The sequence below is a fragment of the Channa argus genome, chromosome 14 (genome assembly GCF_033026475.1).
Source record: "Channa argus isolate prfri chromosome 14, Channa argus male v1.0, whole genome shotgun sequence".
Taxonomy (NCBI): Eukaryota; Metazoa; Chordata; class Actinopteri; order Anabantiformes; family Channidae; genus Channa; species Channa argus.
In genome coordinates this window covers 17,947,951-17,965,703 of record NC_090210.1, presented here as the reverse complement: position 1 = coordinate 17,965,703, position 17,753 = coordinate 17,947,951, and the positions used below count along the sequence as shown (strand labels likewise).

The following is a 17,753-nucleotide window of genomic DNA, read 5'->3' as shown; positions in this document are numbered from 1 at the left end:
AAGCACTTGTGCAAATATTCATTTGAACACCTAAAGACACCTGCCTGATACTGCAGAATGCCTGGATAGCAGAGGAATCCTGACATCTCTACAAAAATCTGCTTGTGAATGTCTACATCCTCTAATCTACTTATCAGTTTGACAACTAGAAACCCGAGCAAATACTACACATACTAGATTGCTGATGAGAGTAGTAATTATAACAGATGCCAGTTATCGCCCGATTTTTCTGTATTATGGAGTTTTATTGCAAATGCAGAAACAACACCAGTAATGGTGTAAGTGCAGGTCTACCGTCTGATGGAAGGATCGACCGATCCATCAAGACAAGGCTCATTGGTTGTGACCATCAACAGTAATATGTGTTTTGTGTCTAAAGGAGTTAGGTTACACCAGACTATGAAAACACAGGCCAGAATAATCCAGTGGGTGACAGCGGGCCAATAAAGGGAACCGTTTGTCATTAAAGCAGTCAAGCTCTATTGTGGTAGAATGAGGTCAACAGACGGCGTTGTTTCTTTTGACTTGTCAGAGAAAAAAAACAATTAGAGAAGCTGAGTTTTACAGTTGTATTTTATTAAATGAAAAAGTACATATATCTACAAATTGTAGATACATTTTATATGGATTTAGAAAGTACAGTACAATTTAAGTAGAGCTCTTTGTCAGTGTGATATTTACAATGTTTTTTTTTAAAGTTTTCTTCAAAAAAAAGTTTATATTGTTCTCCCTGTGAATTTCACAACTGATGGAATGGAAAATATGGCTATAAAAAAAGGAACATAAGTCTATTTTGACTTGTGATAGGAAAGGACATGGTTAGAAAACATAATACAAGAGGGAATAACATTTTGGCTGAAAATGACACAGCTTGAGTCCCAAAAAAAGTCTGCTCCCTATGATTTAAAGCTACATTATCACTCAGATAAAAGCACTATCACAACATTTCATCGTTCAGACTCTTCAATTGCATCGATGTAGCTTTCTACAAGCAGAGCATGTCCTGTTTTTGGCTCAGTGAATGACAAGAAAAGAAAAAAACCAAAAGCCTATAGATTCAACTGTACATGTTTTATGTAACACACATATGCACAGGTCCAAGATTCACAATGCATAGCCCACCTATGAGAAAAATGAACATTGGAGATTAAGACAAACAGCCATGGTATTCACAAGGTCGCAAATTATTCAGTATTAAAAAAGGTGCAGGCAAGCAAAAACAAACTCCCCCTAGATACTGTGCACATAAGAACTTGATTTTCATGGAAACACAAATAACGATGGAAGCCTTAACATCATTGAATAATACAAGTGGAGGGTACATGTTTGCTCATGATCTTAACACTGGTTAAATTTTCAGTTTGCATGTTTGTCAGTTTGTGTTGTGCCTCTGGTGCCACCTAGCTGTCAATCTACAGGGCCACAATGAAACAGTGTACAGTGAAACTAATAGATCCATCTTTAAGATAAGGTCAAGTCAGCTTTCATGTAAGCCAAGAATAGATCATGTTTAAACTATTGTTTGGCAGGGCCGTAACATAAAAACAGAGGATCACAAATCATTTTATAAATACACATATAGTTGTTGAATTACATTATGGCAATGTTTTCCAGTGGACTAACACCAGAGTAGAGGATCACTAATAGTAAAATAGCAAATGGAGATATTTATAAGCATGTGCAGTAAAATTTAGGAATTACTTTATGTCCATGATATTACCAAGAATTATTAAGATCAAAACAATTTAACTAACTTATTGTATTTTTGTATTGCAAAACTATCACTTGGCACAGACTACACACAAACAAGTTATTGGTAAAGTGCAAGGAGAACTGCATGGGTAGCAGAGAGGAAGGGGCTTACAGTGTGAAAACTCAAAAGTGATTTTAACTGCTGATTAAATAATCAGAGATGTCATTTAGCTTGAGCGCGAGTACAAGGTGCTACAAAATCTTCACGTCAAATTAAGAAAGCAAAAATCTTGTTCATAGCTTGGTCAATAAATCCACCGTCATTATTCTTGCACTGTAAGCTATTACAACAAGTAATTAAGTGTTTGAATTGTTATGCATCAGTGTCACTTCCTGCTTGATTATTCTGAGGATTTGCTTCTTTTTTTAAGTCTTATGTGATTTCTTAACCCAGAGCGGCTGACATGTGTATTGTATATTTGGGATGTGTGTGGTCAAACTGCCGTCAAGCCCTTAAACACTTCACTGCAAAAGGGCTGAGTATGTTGGAGGCAGCCTATAATGATCCGGACCCGATTAAATACAAGTTACTAGTGTAATTAAATGACTGACATGTAAAGACCAAAACTAAAACAGGAAACCTTTCAATTCGTCTCCTCTTTTATCGCTCATGATTTTACAGTTGCTATGTTCCTTAACGGCTAAAAAAAGGAAAGGATACGCAGCTGTTTCGCAAGCCTATCAATCTCTGGATTTCATTTATCACATAAAAAGGGAAAGAGCATTAATAAAAAATAGATCTAAATATCACATTTGTATTTATAATCCCAAAATTCTCACAATAATTAAATGTTTATTATTCTTGGTTGTGCTACTGGCTGTATAAAATATGAGCATGTACAACTAAGAAACTAACAACCGAACTTTTGTGTGATATGGACAATGCCCCCGGTTGGGTTCCCTACTAGTCATGCAGTCTGACTCATGAAGACAACAAATCCCCTTAAAAATGGAGGAGATGCACCACTGGAAGCTTTTAGAAGAGGAAGGAGGGAGGGGAAACACTCCATTTACTGGAGTATAATCGCTTGTGGTGACTGGGAGGACAGGCTATGATTGGTGAGGAAAAGGAAAAGGGGAGGAAGTGCTAGGAAAGAGCACAGTCCATTAATGTCCAGCCAGCTGGAAGCAGTGTTGAAGGACTTGGGCCTCAGAGTAGGCTACAACGGAAAAAGCTGGTCTTTTTCTGAGGCTCTGAGATCTTGACGCCATGACTGCTTCCCTGTGGCATGTTGCCCTCCTACAGACAAAAAAGTAAGATTCACAATTTTGTAAAACTGTTTTTAATTTGATACATCGACTTTCTTTCCATAAACCATATATTTTTCTACAGCCGCTGGCATCTGGCTATTCCTTATCAGAAGTCTGAAATTTTAAAATGTGTTTATTCTGTGTATATTTAAGCAGAGAATTAGTTTTTTTTACTAAACTGAGAAAAAATAGATTGTCTGGGTCAATTTTCCAATTATATTCTAGGTTATGTCATGGTTATGATGAGAAAAAAAAACGTATTAAATAAAAAAAAAAACTTTGCAATTGTCTGCACTATTCGAGTACGCAAACTGTGTACCTCACACAAGATACACCCAAAACTATTGACTTATGACGGACCAAATTCTACCAGCTACTTAGCATCTCTATGGATTAACACACCATTACTCATTACATGTATTCTTTTGTAGCTGTATTATCAAAGAGTTGATCTTACCAATTTTGTGTCCATTTTTGATTTGATGTCTCTAGCAAGTGTTAAAAATGCCTGTGAAAGAGAAAAAAATATATACATACATTATATTTGTGATGCATCAATTAAGCATATTACAACTCAAAGAAGAACAGTGACTTACGTTTTCCACATTGATGTTGGCCTTTGCACTGGTCTCCATAAATTTGATCCCATACTCTAATGCAAGCTGAATCAGGATAAGAGTGAATAAGTTACATTTTACTATGTCTGAGGACACATTTTCCATGCTATAACCATTTCTGTTATTAAATATAAACCTCTTACAATGTATTATGTCAACTTCAATAAACTTCTCACCTTCTCCCCTCTGTCTTTGGACACTTGCCGCTTGTCATTGATGTCACACTTGTTTCCAAGGACCATCTTCTCAACATCAGATGATGCATGCTTGGTTCAAAGAACAGAAACATAGTGAGAAACTGCTAAACGGCGCCAATTGGGTAGCAAGCACAAACGGAGGCTATATTTGGACCAGTAAGTACCTCCTCAATGTTCCTTATCCAGTTCTTAATATTATCAAAAGACTTTTCATTGGTGATATCATAGACAAGCATGATCCCCTGGAAGAAAGAAAGAAAAAAAAGTAAATTAAATGTCCTCAGATTAGTGGGCTGAAGAGTCCGAACGTTTGAGACATGTAAATTAAAATTAGATTTTAATCTAATCTGTAAAGATACACACCATTGCACCTCTGTAGTAGGCTGTTGTGATTGTTCGGAAGCGCTCCTGGCCAGCTGTATCCCTAAAAAAACAAAAAAGTACCAGAATTGTGACATCTCCAAGTCTAGATATGCAAATATTCATATCAATATTTTTTTTTAAATCGGGGGGTGGGGCGTTGTACTTATTAGAAGGATGTGATGGGTGGTTTATCTTGCACAGACATCTGAGTGGTACATCGGGAAATTATTATAATTATGTATATAACGATGAATAATTATGTATTTGTTTTAGGTTATAAAACTGTACCTGTGCAAGTGGTGACATTAAATAAAAGGTCAGCTAAATATCAGTATACATGGAGGGATTTTAGTGGTTTCCGCCCATCCTCATTTGACAAATCTTGACAAAACACTGGCATTAAATCGCGTCCTTTTTAAACTTACCATATCTGTAACTTTATCTTCTTGCCGTCAAGCTCTATCGTCCTAATCTTGAAATCGATGCCTGGAGAGATACAGAAGGATCGGGAATGACAATTGTAACGTTAGCTTACTTGACGAGTATGGCTGTCAAACACCGCCTTAAACTGCTGTGACACAAATAAATACATTTACTAACTGCTGAGAAACAGGCAACTCGGCCTCTTGTCACGACAGGCTGTGATAACATAGGCATAAAATGAATAACGACATGTTTATAGAGTTAACATCGATGCGTTACAGTGTGCTATATAACGCGCTTTCCGGTACATTCCCAGAATGTAGACGGAGACAACGGCTAATGCTCGAGCTAGTTCCTTCCCCGCTATCATTAGCTAGCTGGAGAGCTACCCGGCTTTACAATACAATAACATGGCCACATACGGAACACCGAGATCGCAGCGTTTCCTAAAATCCACCCATTGCTAACTCCTTAATAACATTGATAACGTTCTGAAAATTACGTTATTGACGATTCATAAACGCTAGTTACACACAGCCCTAAAAGAAAGCATGCGATGCAGCAAATAGACCGCGCCTAGGAAGCAGCAATTGCCCTCTTGTTAACAGGCAGAAAGGCGCAGCTAGCATCCAAAACACCTCACCTATGGTGGAGATAAAAGTCGAGTTGAAGGCGTCTTCTGAAAACCTGAACAGCACACATGTCTTCCCGACACCAGAGTCTCCGATTAACAGTAATTTAAACAAATAGTCGTATGTCTTCGCCATACTTGATATTATTGCGGAAATCCCGCCCGGTTAAAGCAGAGACAAATATCTGGAAATGACGCCCCCTGCTGGCGCGGAATTCACCTGCCGTTTCCCGCGGAAGCTGTGGGCGCGCGCTCGTTTTTCACAGGAGTGATTTGCAGTAATAAGTACTTTTTTCAGGTACCTGCACCTGTACTTCGATTGTGTGTTACTGTACACGTATTGCCTTTTAACATAATTAGGCCCATTGCACTTCTCCAGAAGTGGGAAGTAACAAAATGGGCTACATTTACTCAAGTAGGGCAGCCTATTGTGCTCAAGTACCATTTAAATGTACTTGCACTTTATTTGTATATTTTGTTTAATTTTACTTTTTATCTTTTCACTGAGCAGTTTACAGCTACAAGTAATTCTTCCCGCGAAACCGTACATTACTTAAATTTAACAAGACTTGAACATTTTTGATTTATGGAGTCACATATTGGGCACATGTTGAACAAATGGACCAGATATACTTTTAGCATTTAAAAACCCACTTATTTTATTTATCAGTGATTGATCTGGGGTTATACTCAAAGAAATGTGCGTCTTAGAGAATGAGTGTATTTTTAAAGCCTGTACTGTACTTTATTCTGAGTACAGAATTTCAGCACTAAAAGTGCTTTCAAAATTACTGTTAAGTTTTTTGCAGTAAACTTCATACATACAATGTTTTCATGGTATTAGTACGTTGTTTTAAGCTTCATAGAGAACTTGTTGCCCTTCTTTCATAGATTTAGTATGTTCCGGGCTGTCCTGTCTTTACTTAATACCAGACTGATTCTGCAAGGTTGATACGAATCCCTTACATCCCACTCACTCAGGTATCAGTGACATTGCTTTTGTGAAACCAAAGCATCACCACCTAAGAGCTTTCTCCAATTTGTGTTCAGGGAATTGATTGTCATTGCAAACACACAGAGTACATTGTGTGTAATTATGTAAATTAAAAAGTGAACTTACTTCTCATACAGTTTATGGTTTTGTGTTCAAATTAGGACACAGGCACACACACACATTCACCATACATAACAAAAAAACCTCACTTCATCATTATCAGCATCATTTTATTTGTGCTCAAAGTTTAGTCTTCAACGGATTTTTCAGCACTGAAGCTGAAATCGTATGGACCCAAAACAAATTTTAAAAATGACAAGAAACAAAAGAACCATAAATATATAAAAAGGGGCACGTGTTTTAACAACTAGGAATAAGCGTGAAATCACAGAATGCATGGAATGTAGAAAATATCTTGTACAAAACAAACAATTTATTGCTTGATGTTCTTCTCAGCATTTTACAAGTTATTGAGCTCCTGCAGTGTTTGGTCCAGGACTTGGTGCATACCTACATTTTCCTCTTTAGCATGTGATAGGCTCTCTGCAATAAAACATAGGAGCAGATATAAAATGCAATGGCTAGTGCACATATCAGCTGATAACATATGGGCCTATTGCACTATGGAATATGGGAAAGCAAAAAGTATACTTTAAATTAAAAATAACTAACCATTAGTGTGAGTGTATGGCTAAAGCATAAATTGTGCCCCTAAATGAGGAAAACTACAACTATGACAGGCAGGTTCAATTGAAAAGACAGAAGACAGAATAAATAGAAATGTCTTTATTGAGCTTTAATGGAAAAGGAGCAAGGTGCTGCGAGATAAAAGAAGAAAAGAAGAGAAAGTGCTTCCAATCAGGCAAGGAGAGAGAAAAAGGAAAGTGCAAACATGTGGAGCTACAAGCAAGGTTTACAAAGTGTTCATGTCATTGAGAGCATGATCCAGCTCCTCGCTGATAGCCTTGTATTTCAGCTTCTGAGTGTACAGTTCATCTGCAGGTCAAAGGGCGAAGTGAAAGCAGGTGGAGGAGTTTCAGAGAAAATGCAGAGTTATGCAGATCATCAAGGGAGGGGAAAATAATCAGGAGAAAAGAAGATTAAGAAAATGAGAAAAAAAAATAGATTTGGACACAAGTTGAAAGAACAATTGAGATGACTGACTGGGTTTTAAAAGAGGGGTTAAAATAATGTGTACCTTCTAAGTCATCTATGGTCTTCTCCAGCTTAGCCACTGTCCGTTCTGCAAATTCTGCACGAGTCTCCGCCTTTTTTAAAAAACAAACAAACAAACCCAAAAACACACTCAGCAATCTTAAAACACAACTTTGCTTCCCTTTACGAATTAGCAAACATGAACTTACCTCCTTAAGTCTGTCATTCAGGACCTTAATCTCCTCCTCATATTTGTCTTCTTTCTCAGAGTACTACAGACATAGACAACGAGTTAGTAGGTATTGAACATTTAATTGTTTGAAATAATGAGCATACCTACAACTGTATTTCTGAAAAATATTTATTCCACCTTTTCAAGCACAATCTGTGTTGTAACTGTATTTGTATGCAATTTACATGACACTTGAGCCCAGTTTGAAGCCCATTCAGGACAGGATGTCAAAGTAAAGACTGGAGAATTGAGTGAAATTCAGTATAACTACTTCTCCAGGGGAGCGGTATTACTGGGAGAGGCCATCAAACAGGGCACTTACCTTTTCAGACTGCGCCTCTAGAGACTTGAGGTTGTTGGTGACATTTTTCAGCTCTTCTTCCAGGTCACCGCATTTACTTTATGAAGAGAGAAAAATGTTTTGAATGAGGGAACGAGTCTGATTCTGAGGTGTTCTCCTTAATAAAAAAAAAGAACCAAAAAACAAATAATGTGTGCAAACATCCATATAATGTATTTGTGCTTACAGTTCTGAAATTTCTGCTCTCTCCTCTGCTCTCTCCAGCTCACCCTCGAGGATTACCAGTTTACGGGCAACCTGACATTAAAAAACAAAAACAAAACATGACAGAGTTGAGCAAAGACAAGAAAAAGTCATGCCCATTTACGCAACTTAAAACTCAAAGTCCGCTCTCTTAGACTATACCTCCTCATATTTGCGGTCGGCCTCCTCAGCAATGTGTTTGGCTTCTTTGAGTTGCATCTCCTGGATCTCCATCTTCTCCTCATCTTTCATGGCTCTGTTCTCAATCACCTTCATGCCTCTGAAGTGGAGAAACATATATGGTCCTTAGCTCAACAACGCCACACAGACACCACAGCTTTCAGGGTGATTCTGAAACAATACCCCTTAGACTAAGGTGGGTTTATACATCTATACACAATATTTAACTGGAGCTAAAACAATTGTGAAGATCATCTTTTTTATTCCTTATGCCAAACTAGACCTCCTCAGACATGGCTCAGACTCTGGGAATCTGGTATTTTCACAATTTCCTTTGATTAATGGATAAAATTACATTACAATCTGTAACAATGACCATTTGCAATCATCTGTATGGTTAATCCTCATTCAGTCTTAGTACTGTAAAAATGTAGTAACTCTTATTTTGATTAACAGCTATAATCAGACTATTAACAGAATGTAGTGTATCAAATTAAAAATAAAACTTTTCAGAAAAAAGCCCCAAAATAATTGTTTTACTTTATTCCATCATCCGGCACTAAAATACAGCATCTGTTGCTGCTGTTTAAGCTTTTAATTAGAAATGTTCCGAAGCAAAATAAACATTCTGTAGCTTCCCAAACTGCTCAGCTCTAACAAAAATATGCCTTGTTGCTTTATCAGTGTCCCCGGGTGAGGAAAGAAATTTATTGTTTGTTCTACAGACAAATTATTAATACCCCTATATATGCTTACAAAGGAAAGCTAACAATTTATGTAATGTCTTTTAACACATAATGAAATATGTATCCAGGGAACACACTTGCACAAATAGCTGGACCCTCTAGAAAATGTAACATGTCCATGCATTGCTTGCTGCTATCTCACTACCAAGCGTAAACATTCCTGTTGAGGTCAACATCTACATGAGATATGCATATAATTAGTGCAACCTGCCTGACCTTTTAATAACCAGATGTATAGAGAAATGACAAAACAAGAAATAAAATGTGTTTAAACCTGATGTGCAATTATATGGAGACTTTACTGAACTGGCTGGATACAGTTTCTCAACTCATTTGAGGCCTGGGTTGACATTCACCTTTCACTCTCATCTGCAGCCTTCTCAGCCTCCTCCAGTTTCTGCAGGGCTGTGGCCAGTCTCTCCTGAGCACGGTCCAGTTCCTCCTCAACCAGCTGGATCCTGCGGTTCAAAGACGCGACCTCGCCCTCAGCCTACAGCAACACAAACACAAAAGGAAAGAGAAAAAGAAGGGGTCACAGGTCACAGGTCAGCCAGGAAACATGTTGCTGCCATGAGAGGAAGGACTGTGCTTAGAATGGCCAAAGTTGCACATTAGCTATATAATTAATGATTGAAAATAGTTTTGTTTTTTGGCTCTGGTTTTTAGTGTGAAGGCTCATTAGCTAACCCTCAGCTTGGGTTAGTTTTGGTCAAGTTTTCTGAATATTAGGAGGTTTTTTTTGTTCCTTGTCCATTTATCCTGCATCTTTTCTGATTTAATTGTCCCTCCAATCCAGCGAGTTAGACAATCTACTTTACCGTTAACAACCAAGAGAATTCCTGGACTTTGCAGCTATACTAGACACTTAGGAAACATGCTGACAAAGAATAACACCGTGCCAGATTTAACCCTAACATATCTGATGCATCTGGCTTAACTTTTGCAGTGTAACCCCATATGTTTTGTGTGTGTGTGTGGGAGGGGGTCACAGATTTCTTATTCTCAGGCTTTTTCCTGTTGCAATGATATCACAGATAACCAGGTTTGCGCCCCTCTTCCTGTGTAAGCCCTAAGGAGGAGGAAGAGGGGGGAGAGGACGAGGATTACAGCCCCCAATTTGAATTGGGTCATTCACGGAAAAAAAACTCAAAGGACAAGGAGAACAATGAATTTTGCAAAAAATGATCAAACAATTAAGGGCTAACGTCCCTTACACTTAGTTATCGCGATACTACATTTCTAGGTGTTCCAGGAGATGTCGGGCGGGTTGATGTTAGATAAGACAGCCGAACAAAAGTCTTCATAACCCAACTCCCCATTAGACCCTGAAATCGACTACTATGACACAGTAAAAAGTAGTTTCAAATTCATACAGTGGCAGCCTCTCAGTAGCCGCAGTCCAACACCGACACAATCTGTGTAAATTATTATCAATTCACAGAAAAGATGCTCGAAAGGTGTGTGACAGAAAACGAAATGAGCAAAACAAGAATCTCGGGTTGGATAAACGATAGATCTTCTCACTTTTTCGCGTAGTTCCCGTTCAGTGTCCAACTCCCTTTGTACTCTGAGTGCACGATCTTCTGCCTCATCAACTTGTTGCTGCAAGGTTTGGATCTTCTTCTTCACCATCTCCATGATGACTGGTGCTTTGGTTTCTTCCTCAAAGGCACAACAAAAAGAACGAAAGCGAGCCCAGAATGTAACGGCCTAGATCTATATGATTGTAGCCTCTAAAAGTTCTCGCTTGGCGTAAAAGCCTCCAGGAAAGCTTTTGCTCTCGGACAGGAAATCTCGGACGTGCAGTATTGGGATGGGGGGGAAAAAAAAGGGGGCTGGGAGTTTTCAGGAAATTTATGGCGAGATCCTCCAATCCTGTGAAGAAGCCTGTCTCAGATGACATCACAGGATTCAGGAGGGGAAGGGACTGCTCTTTCCCCCCCCACATAAGAGGTGTGTAGAGTCAGGTTGAGTCTGGATCTATTGTGGACTTATATGGCAAACGGAGGTGTTGCGTTTTCTGTGCTCGGATTAAAAGCAGAGAGATCATGAGAGGACGTCTGCGGCCTGAATCATCCGTCTGACTGAGATAAATGAATCACATGTAATAATGTGAGTCAGGTGACCGGTTGTGATTATGCGAAGGAGGAACGAGCAGAAAAAGTCAGTGTGGGTGACGAGTTATAAACTCAGAGTCAAAGGTCCAAAGATTTACTTGGAGAGGAGGAGAGGGAGGGTCGAGTTGGGGTGGGGCGGTGATAATCCTCTTCAGCAGGGGTTGTTGACCTGCCGTGGCTCGGAATGTAAATTGATTTGGTTTCAGACGTGACCAGGGGCTGTTGGGTGCAGACACATTCCTCCAGCGCCCCCTTCTGCCACTTCCTCCTCACCTTTCCCTGTACCCCATTGGACAGATCTACAAAAGGCAGATCTATGGGCATCTGAGATAGAAATCACGTGCTATCTGACCTTTAACCTTTGAGCTTTTGTCCCACCTGCGGTAGTTTTAGAGATTCACTGTGCAAGCTGCTTAGATTGGACAATTCAGAAAATTATTCAACAACTATTCAAACATTGTTTTTTTTTTTGTTTTTTTTTTAGCATATTTCAAATATTTAGTTACAGGTTCCAGCTTTGGGGTTGTAAGGGTTTGCACCTTTTCTTGTTGCATTCTTTGATGAATAAAAAACTTAGTTGTTTTGTGTTAAGTATGTATGCTGTCAAATGAATAATGACTTATTCTATATTGCTAAAGGTTCTGACTTTTTTGCTTCCTATAAAAGGTAAAACTCTGTTACTTTTTTAGATAAACCAATATTACTATGAGGGCTAGATTAGAAATGAAAAAAGCTGTTCATTAATAAGGTATTCTCTGTAAAGCCAGACACAGTGTTATAGCTCCCTGCCAAAAAAGGCCAGTGTATCGATTTCATTAGACACTGCAGAATGGGGTTTTCTGTTTGCTTAAGCTGCATTCCTGGGATTCCTCGTCTGCTACGAGCTGGCCAAGTTTTGTCTGTGCTTGAGAAATAGCTTAGACCTCACTGAACCACCAGTAGTTCAGTGATTCACAATGCTATCTGGGTTAAGTCAGCCATTTCAGGATTCTTTTCAGGGTTGATAGAGGCCTTTTCTATATGATTCTACATTGTGGTTGATTATTGACATAGAGTCTGTATTTTCCACACAGATTGTTTTCTACGTGATCCAAATCCACTGTAAATGTAGGATGTATTATTTTATTTCAAACTGAATGTGATAAAGCACAAAGCCTGAATAATATTATACCCATTTTTACATAATAGACATCAGTCTCATGGCAAAGCTTTGGCATTAAAGTCCTTTCATTTGCTGAAATAACTAAAACCCAATTTCCACAATTGCACTCCTCTCCTATGTTTCATCACTCTACAAACTGTTTACCTAAAGCATGAGTTGAGCCCAGACATAGCATTCTCTTTCAGACACAGTATTAAAAGCTGAATTTAATTATTTTCATAAACAGTTTCGATGGAATATTTAATGCGTTGCTGTGACTGACCATTGTGAGTAATACACTGCTGTTTAGTTTAGCCCATCTGAAAAAATGGATACCATATAAGGCTGAAAATGAGAGGTGGTGGTGTTCCACTGTAATGTGGTTAATGTGTTTCAGATGGCGTCTCTGTGGTCAACTCACATCTGTAGCCTTCTTCTCCGACAGTTCCAGTTTCTCCTGAGCATCCTTCAGGGCTTCTGAGTACTTGTCCAGCTCATCCTCAGTTCCCTTCAGTTTCTTCTGCAGAGCAAGCAGCTCATCCTCCAACTGAAAGACAGCAATAATGACAGAGTCAGACAGGATACAGCAAAAATACATGTAAATGCACCAATCCAGAAGTGTTGAGTATGAACACAGGGTGCATCATTTTATAGATTACTGGACTGTAGATTGCCTTGCAAATATATTACAAATGAAGAATAATGTAATCTTTGAAGTTGAAATTGTCTGTACTGATTTAAACCAAAGCTTTTTCAAAAAGGGTGGCATATGGCCTCATAGGTTTTAAGTGACAAAGCAGGTGAGGGAAATTTCATTTCAGGGTGTTGCAGGAAGTAAAAATTAAATTTAAGAGCCATACTAATAGCATCTTTCACGCAGTTTTAAGTCACAGTATCCTTGCTTAGAGCTATAATTTGTTAACATTTGTTGTGGCAATTACCATCATATAATCTATACATTATACATTATTTTGTCAAATCCCCAAGACACAGACTCATCATAGGTATTGCAAATTACCCTTGACAGGATAATTAATAAATGTTTTCAAAAACATGTTCTTTTTACTTTTAAATTGTAAACAAAACATGGTGTCAACAGTTTTCATCAAGACCCCATCTCCTGTAAAAAGTAGTTCCTTCATAATGAGGTCTGTGGAAAATCAATAGTAAATGGCACAAATTGTTTCCGTTAAAATAAATAATCTTTATTTTTTTAATCTATTTATTTTTTGTAATTTGGGTGAACCAATCCTTTTAAATCCTGCTAGACTCAGTGTCTGAAGTTCTGTGTAATGTAATCAATACTATTTGTTTTGTGTATTTTCAGTGTCATCCATCAGCCTACAGTAGCTGCACTCTGATGTTCATCGCATCACGCCAAGAATAGCAAAGGAAGCATTCTTAGCACTGCTCGCCCTGCCATCTAAACAAACTGAAGAGCTTCAAATAATCTTCTAGGATTTCATGCTGACTATTCCTTGATGTGGAAGACATGCCAGGGGTCCAAATGTGCGGTGCCTGTGACAACTGTCGCTCTATGAGGGTGTGATTAGAGCATTAGCCACCAGAGAGAAGATTCTTTCCACTTGCTTTATTGTACGTCCTGGTTTTGTCCTGGCCTTTCCAACTCTCTGTACTCTGCTGCATTCCTCTCATGCTGCCATGATGACGGCACCACCACCACCCACTGTGCAATAATTGCCTCTATTTAGGAACCTCAAATATCTTATTACATCCACAGATTCTACTTTGCTTGTATCAAGTGGTACGGGTGTGCTATCATTATGTTAGCCCTCAAAATATCAAACTGTCTGCGGCTCCAGCACTGCAACACTAAATATGGATGTGCAGATAATTGGAGTTTGTGAGGTTTGTTTTTGACATTATACAGACATAAATTCAGATAATGATATTGGGTGTGAGCAGCTTTAGCGAGGTCATGCATGCATGTTCATCCATCCCTGTGGACATCCTCCACTTTCACCTGCCCACCGCAACACAAGGCGCTGGGGCTCAGAATCAGCTGCTCTCTGTAATTCACCAATTGCTGCTCAGTGCATACTTCACATTTTGTGCTTAGCCCTTTGGCCGTCTGCACAAATGTTTTGAATTTTTGATGAAAGTAAAAACCTCAATATCTTTTTTTGTTACTTTTCAATTACAGTTCTTAAAAATTAATTAACATAATTTAGTAAAATTTTACTTCTAATGTTGTAATAGCTCTGTTTTTTGTGAAGATTAAATATGAAAGTTTTATATTAAGTCAGTATATTTTCCCCTCAACCATATCTCACCTGCTTGCATTTATCCTCCGCTGTTTTCTTATCTGACTCAGCCTGCTCTGCCCTGTCGATGGCGTTCTCCTTGTCCAACTTCAGCATCTGCATCTTCTTTTTGATGGCCTCCATTTTGACAGTTAGGTTTCAGAAAAATGTTACAGATGTTCAAAGGAAAAGCCGTCACAAGAGCCCTTACAGAGTCGATGGGGAGAGCAAATGGCAGAGAGAAGATGAAGCTCAGAGCAAGTGAGAGGGGAGAGGAGGATGCAAACTGAGAGTCAGTAGAGCTCAGTGTGGTTTAAACTTGACTCAAAGTTTGGCCCCAGCCCCTGATGACGGCCCTTTCCCATCGTTTACCCCTTCTGCCACTCCCCGCTTTGGCTACTCTACAACTCACTATGCCCCCTCCCTGTTCTAAACTTCACCTCTTGAAAGCTTTTTGGAGAAACAGCATCTTATAGATGTTTTGGTAATATCTCTTTTTTTGGATGATGGCATTTTTGCTTTGAACACAAACAGGAAAATGAGCCATACCCCAGAATTCAAAACAGCGTTGTCCACATTAGTGTTGTGAGTTACGGAATGCTCATTTTGGCCAACTTTGGGTTGCCTATCTATACGTCTGTGTTCTTACTTAGGAATGTTCAAATTGATGTTAATACCAGAGTTGGTTAGAAGGAAATAGTTTTCATTCTAGCACTGAATGAAAAAAGGCTGTACGGAAAGTAATCGAGCCAAAGAAAATGTAGGGGAAAGAACTGTCTGCATGTGATCTACACCAGGCAGCTGGGGCTTTACAGGCGAGATACACACACATAAACCATGAGTCTGCTGCAATTTCAATCATCTTAATTACTATCGGTTTGACAAACCTTTAATTAGATCAGATTTCTGTCATTAGTGGGGCACACACAGTATCAAAAATATTGTTGACTGTGGGATACAACATGTTTTTACTGTGATGAATTCCAGGAATATGGGTTTATGATTCTATAAGAGGAATAATTTATAATGGGTCATGCATGGCATTGGCTCCAAGCACTTTACTATGTTTGCACTTATTGGTAATTTTAGAAAACAAAAAAGGGAAAGAAAAAAGGGAAAGAACATTGTATAATATTGTATACTATTTTGTGTGTGTGTGTGTGTGTGTGTGAGCGTGTGTGTGTGGTGACATTGCTGATGGACCAGTCTGCTTTCTTCTCTGTGCCAGCTTACCTGGGTAAAAATAGAGGCTACAAGAAAAGTTTAATACCAGAATGAGGCATACGGAGGTCGGTAAAGTGCCATCCAAAGGTAATCTTCAGCAAGTTCATGTCTTGTTTGTCATGTTGCATTTCCACTACTGGTTGTAGTACTTCCTCATACACACACTGTTCTGGCTGGGCTTTGACACAGAAGAAACTGTCCAGGACACATGAACTGAAAACAAACTTGACAATCCGCGATTTCTCCAGGTGCTTTGGGGTGCAGCTTGTTGCCTTAACAATGAAAACCAAGAAACAGAGAAGTTCAAGATAAGCAGACTTCCCTGTTTCTTAAAACATGTTCCTTTAAAAGAAACAATGAATTTAAAAACCAAATGAATTAAATAAATGGACATTTTATGATTAGAGGTGTGAGTTTTCAACAGGCAGTCTCAATGTGTAAAACCAACCGTGTCTCCTAGAAGATGATAGAGATCATTTGATGTGACGTCACATAAACTTTTGGAAAATGCTGTCTCTCTTTGAACTTGAGTTTGCTTTACGCCCCTGTCTAGGGGGTAGGGGTTTGGTGTTTAGGACTTTCAAACATTAGAATCAATTTAGGAATATAAAGTAGATTTAAACAATGTGATCCTGCTGTATAAATATGTGACCAATGACATTCGGAATGAACTATAAGAATATTTTCCCCAAAAAGGAAAAACTGCACTCGTATTTAGCTCAAACTTAAGATATAGTTGGAGTTTAATAGCTTTAGTTTACACAAGCTTACATCATGACATGAAGAAGCATGACTGTGTGCCTTATTGGGTCTTTCAGGAAGTTGGCTGCACACAGGGTTATGATAACAAATTGCGTAGATACAATTCTGGCTACTTAATATTACAAATATTGATTTTGGCTTTGTGTTATTGCATAATATCAACTTGTTTAGGTTGTAGAATGAACAGAAAGCAGACCAGGATATGAACAAGGAAAAGAGAGAGAGAGAGAGACAAGGAGAGAGGAGGTAAGGGTGAAAGAAATAGAGACAGAGTGAATCAGATGCAGTGAGCGAAGTGAGAGAAATCAGAACCCTCCCACAGGAAACAGAGCTAAACTCCTCTTCTCCTTGTATGGTAAAAACTCCCCCAAAAGCCACAGGACCGCCTTGGGAGTCGAGGCAAAGTCCTGCTAAGTATAAATCACAATGCCATGGGAATGGTAGAACAGATTAGAGTGTGTGTTTGTGAAAACTATGGTAAAGAATATGAACTAGTACAGTTTGATAGTCTTAAGTGCTTGAATGCTATTGCTGCAATAATCAGCCTGAGGAGACAATAGTGAATATCTAATATTGCAAAAGATTGCAGGTCGAACACCTGCGTAACTGATTAATTACATGGGTAACACCTGTGCAACGGTTTGACTCATAGTGGACTGAGACAGGCCCATTTGTCAATCCAACTAAACACTGGCTTTGTGGCTTCTGCTCAAACTTGTCCATTAGTACACAACTACTGTCCCGCACACAAACACTGTTTACTCTATGGAAACGGTTGAGGGAAGGAGCAACCTTTTATATTTGGCTCTGTAACTCACTCCAGTAGCATCTTTGACTGCTGACAATGCCTAGCCTCCATCTTAAGAGCCAAGGGATTAGACGGCTGCCACTCAGAGGACGCACAGTTGTCTTACAGAAGCCCACTGTTAAAAGGCTTTTCATGTCTGGGTTAGGGTTCTTCAAAAAAAAAAAAAAAAAAAAAAAAGAATGGTCAGCTTTTACTCTGTCAAAGCATTTTTATTGTCTCTGCTTCAGTCAATCAAATGTCACTGCAGATGCATTTACAGATCAAATGTTCTCATGTGTCCCTGTGATATCTTTCATCACTTCATATCCCTGTCTGTGTGTCTTACATAGAGGTGAAAAGTGCCAGCTGTTTG

The 17,753-nt window shown here is 38.8% G+C and overlaps 2 protein-coding genes and 1 long non-coding RNA gene across 6 annotated transcripts; 1 reads left to right on the top strand and 2 right to left on the bottom strand.

The window, feature by feature from the left end:
* Nucleotides 1-555: 555 nt before the first annotated feature.
* Nucleotides 556-5,417, bottom strand: LOC137098584 (ras-related protein Rab-8A). The gene is made up of 8 exons (XM_067474976.1): nucleotides 5,247-5,417; nucleotides 4,606-4,666; nucleotides 4,181-4,241; nucleotides 3,982-4,059; nucleotides 3,797-3,886; nucleotides 3,600-3,665; nucleotides 3,461-3,511; nucleotides 556-2,992 (listed from the first exon to the last, which is right to left on the bottom strand). The coding sequence occupies exons 1-8, from the start codon at nucleotides 5,368-5,370 to the stop codon at nucleotides 2,903-2,905; spliced, it is 621 nt and encodes a 206-aa protein (XP_067331077.1). The 5' UTR covers nucleotides 5,371-5,417; the 3' UTR covers nucleotides 556-2,902.
* Nucleotides 5,418-6,441: 1,024 nt separating this feature from the next.
* tpm4b (tropomyosin 4b) lies at nucleotides 6,442-14,915 on the bottom strand. 4 transcript variants are annotated; one of them, XM_067475095.1, is made up of 9 exons: nucleotides 14,638-14,911; nucleotides 12,765-12,890; nucleotides 9,442-9,575; nucleotides 8,322-8,439; nucleotides 8,143-8,213; nucleotides 7,938-8,013; nucleotides 7,593-7,655; nucleotides 7,427-7,496; nucleotides 6,442-6,771 (listed from the first exon to the last, which is right to left on the bottom strand). In XM_067475095.1, the coding sequence occupies exons 1-9, from the start codon at nucleotides 14,749-14,751 to the stop codon at nucleotides 6,689-6,691; spliced, it is 855 nt and encodes a 284-aa protein (XP_067331196.1). In that variant the 5' UTR covers nucleotides 14,752-14,911; the 3' UTR covers nucleotides 6,442-6,688. The 4 variants fall into 4 exon arrangements, with proteins under 4 accessions (XP_067331196.1, XP_067331198.1, XP_067331197.1 ...); XM_067475096.1 differs by lacking the exon at nucleotides 6,442-6,771 and adding an exon at nucleotides 7,000-7,224 and having other exon boundaries at nucleotides 14,638-14,915; XM_067475097.1 differs by lacking the exons at nucleotides 12,765-12,890; nucleotides 14,638-14,911 and adding an exon at nucleotides 10,610-10,867.
* LOC137098640 (uncharacterized) lies at nucleotides 11,053-14,578 on the top strand. The gene is made up of 3 exons (XR_010910628.1): nucleotides 11,053-11,197; nucleotides 12,741-12,941; nucleotides 13,671-14,578. It is a non-coding gene; the product is annotated as an uncharacterized lncRNA (long non-coding RNA).
* Nucleotides 14,916-17,753: the final 2,838 nt, after the last annotated feature.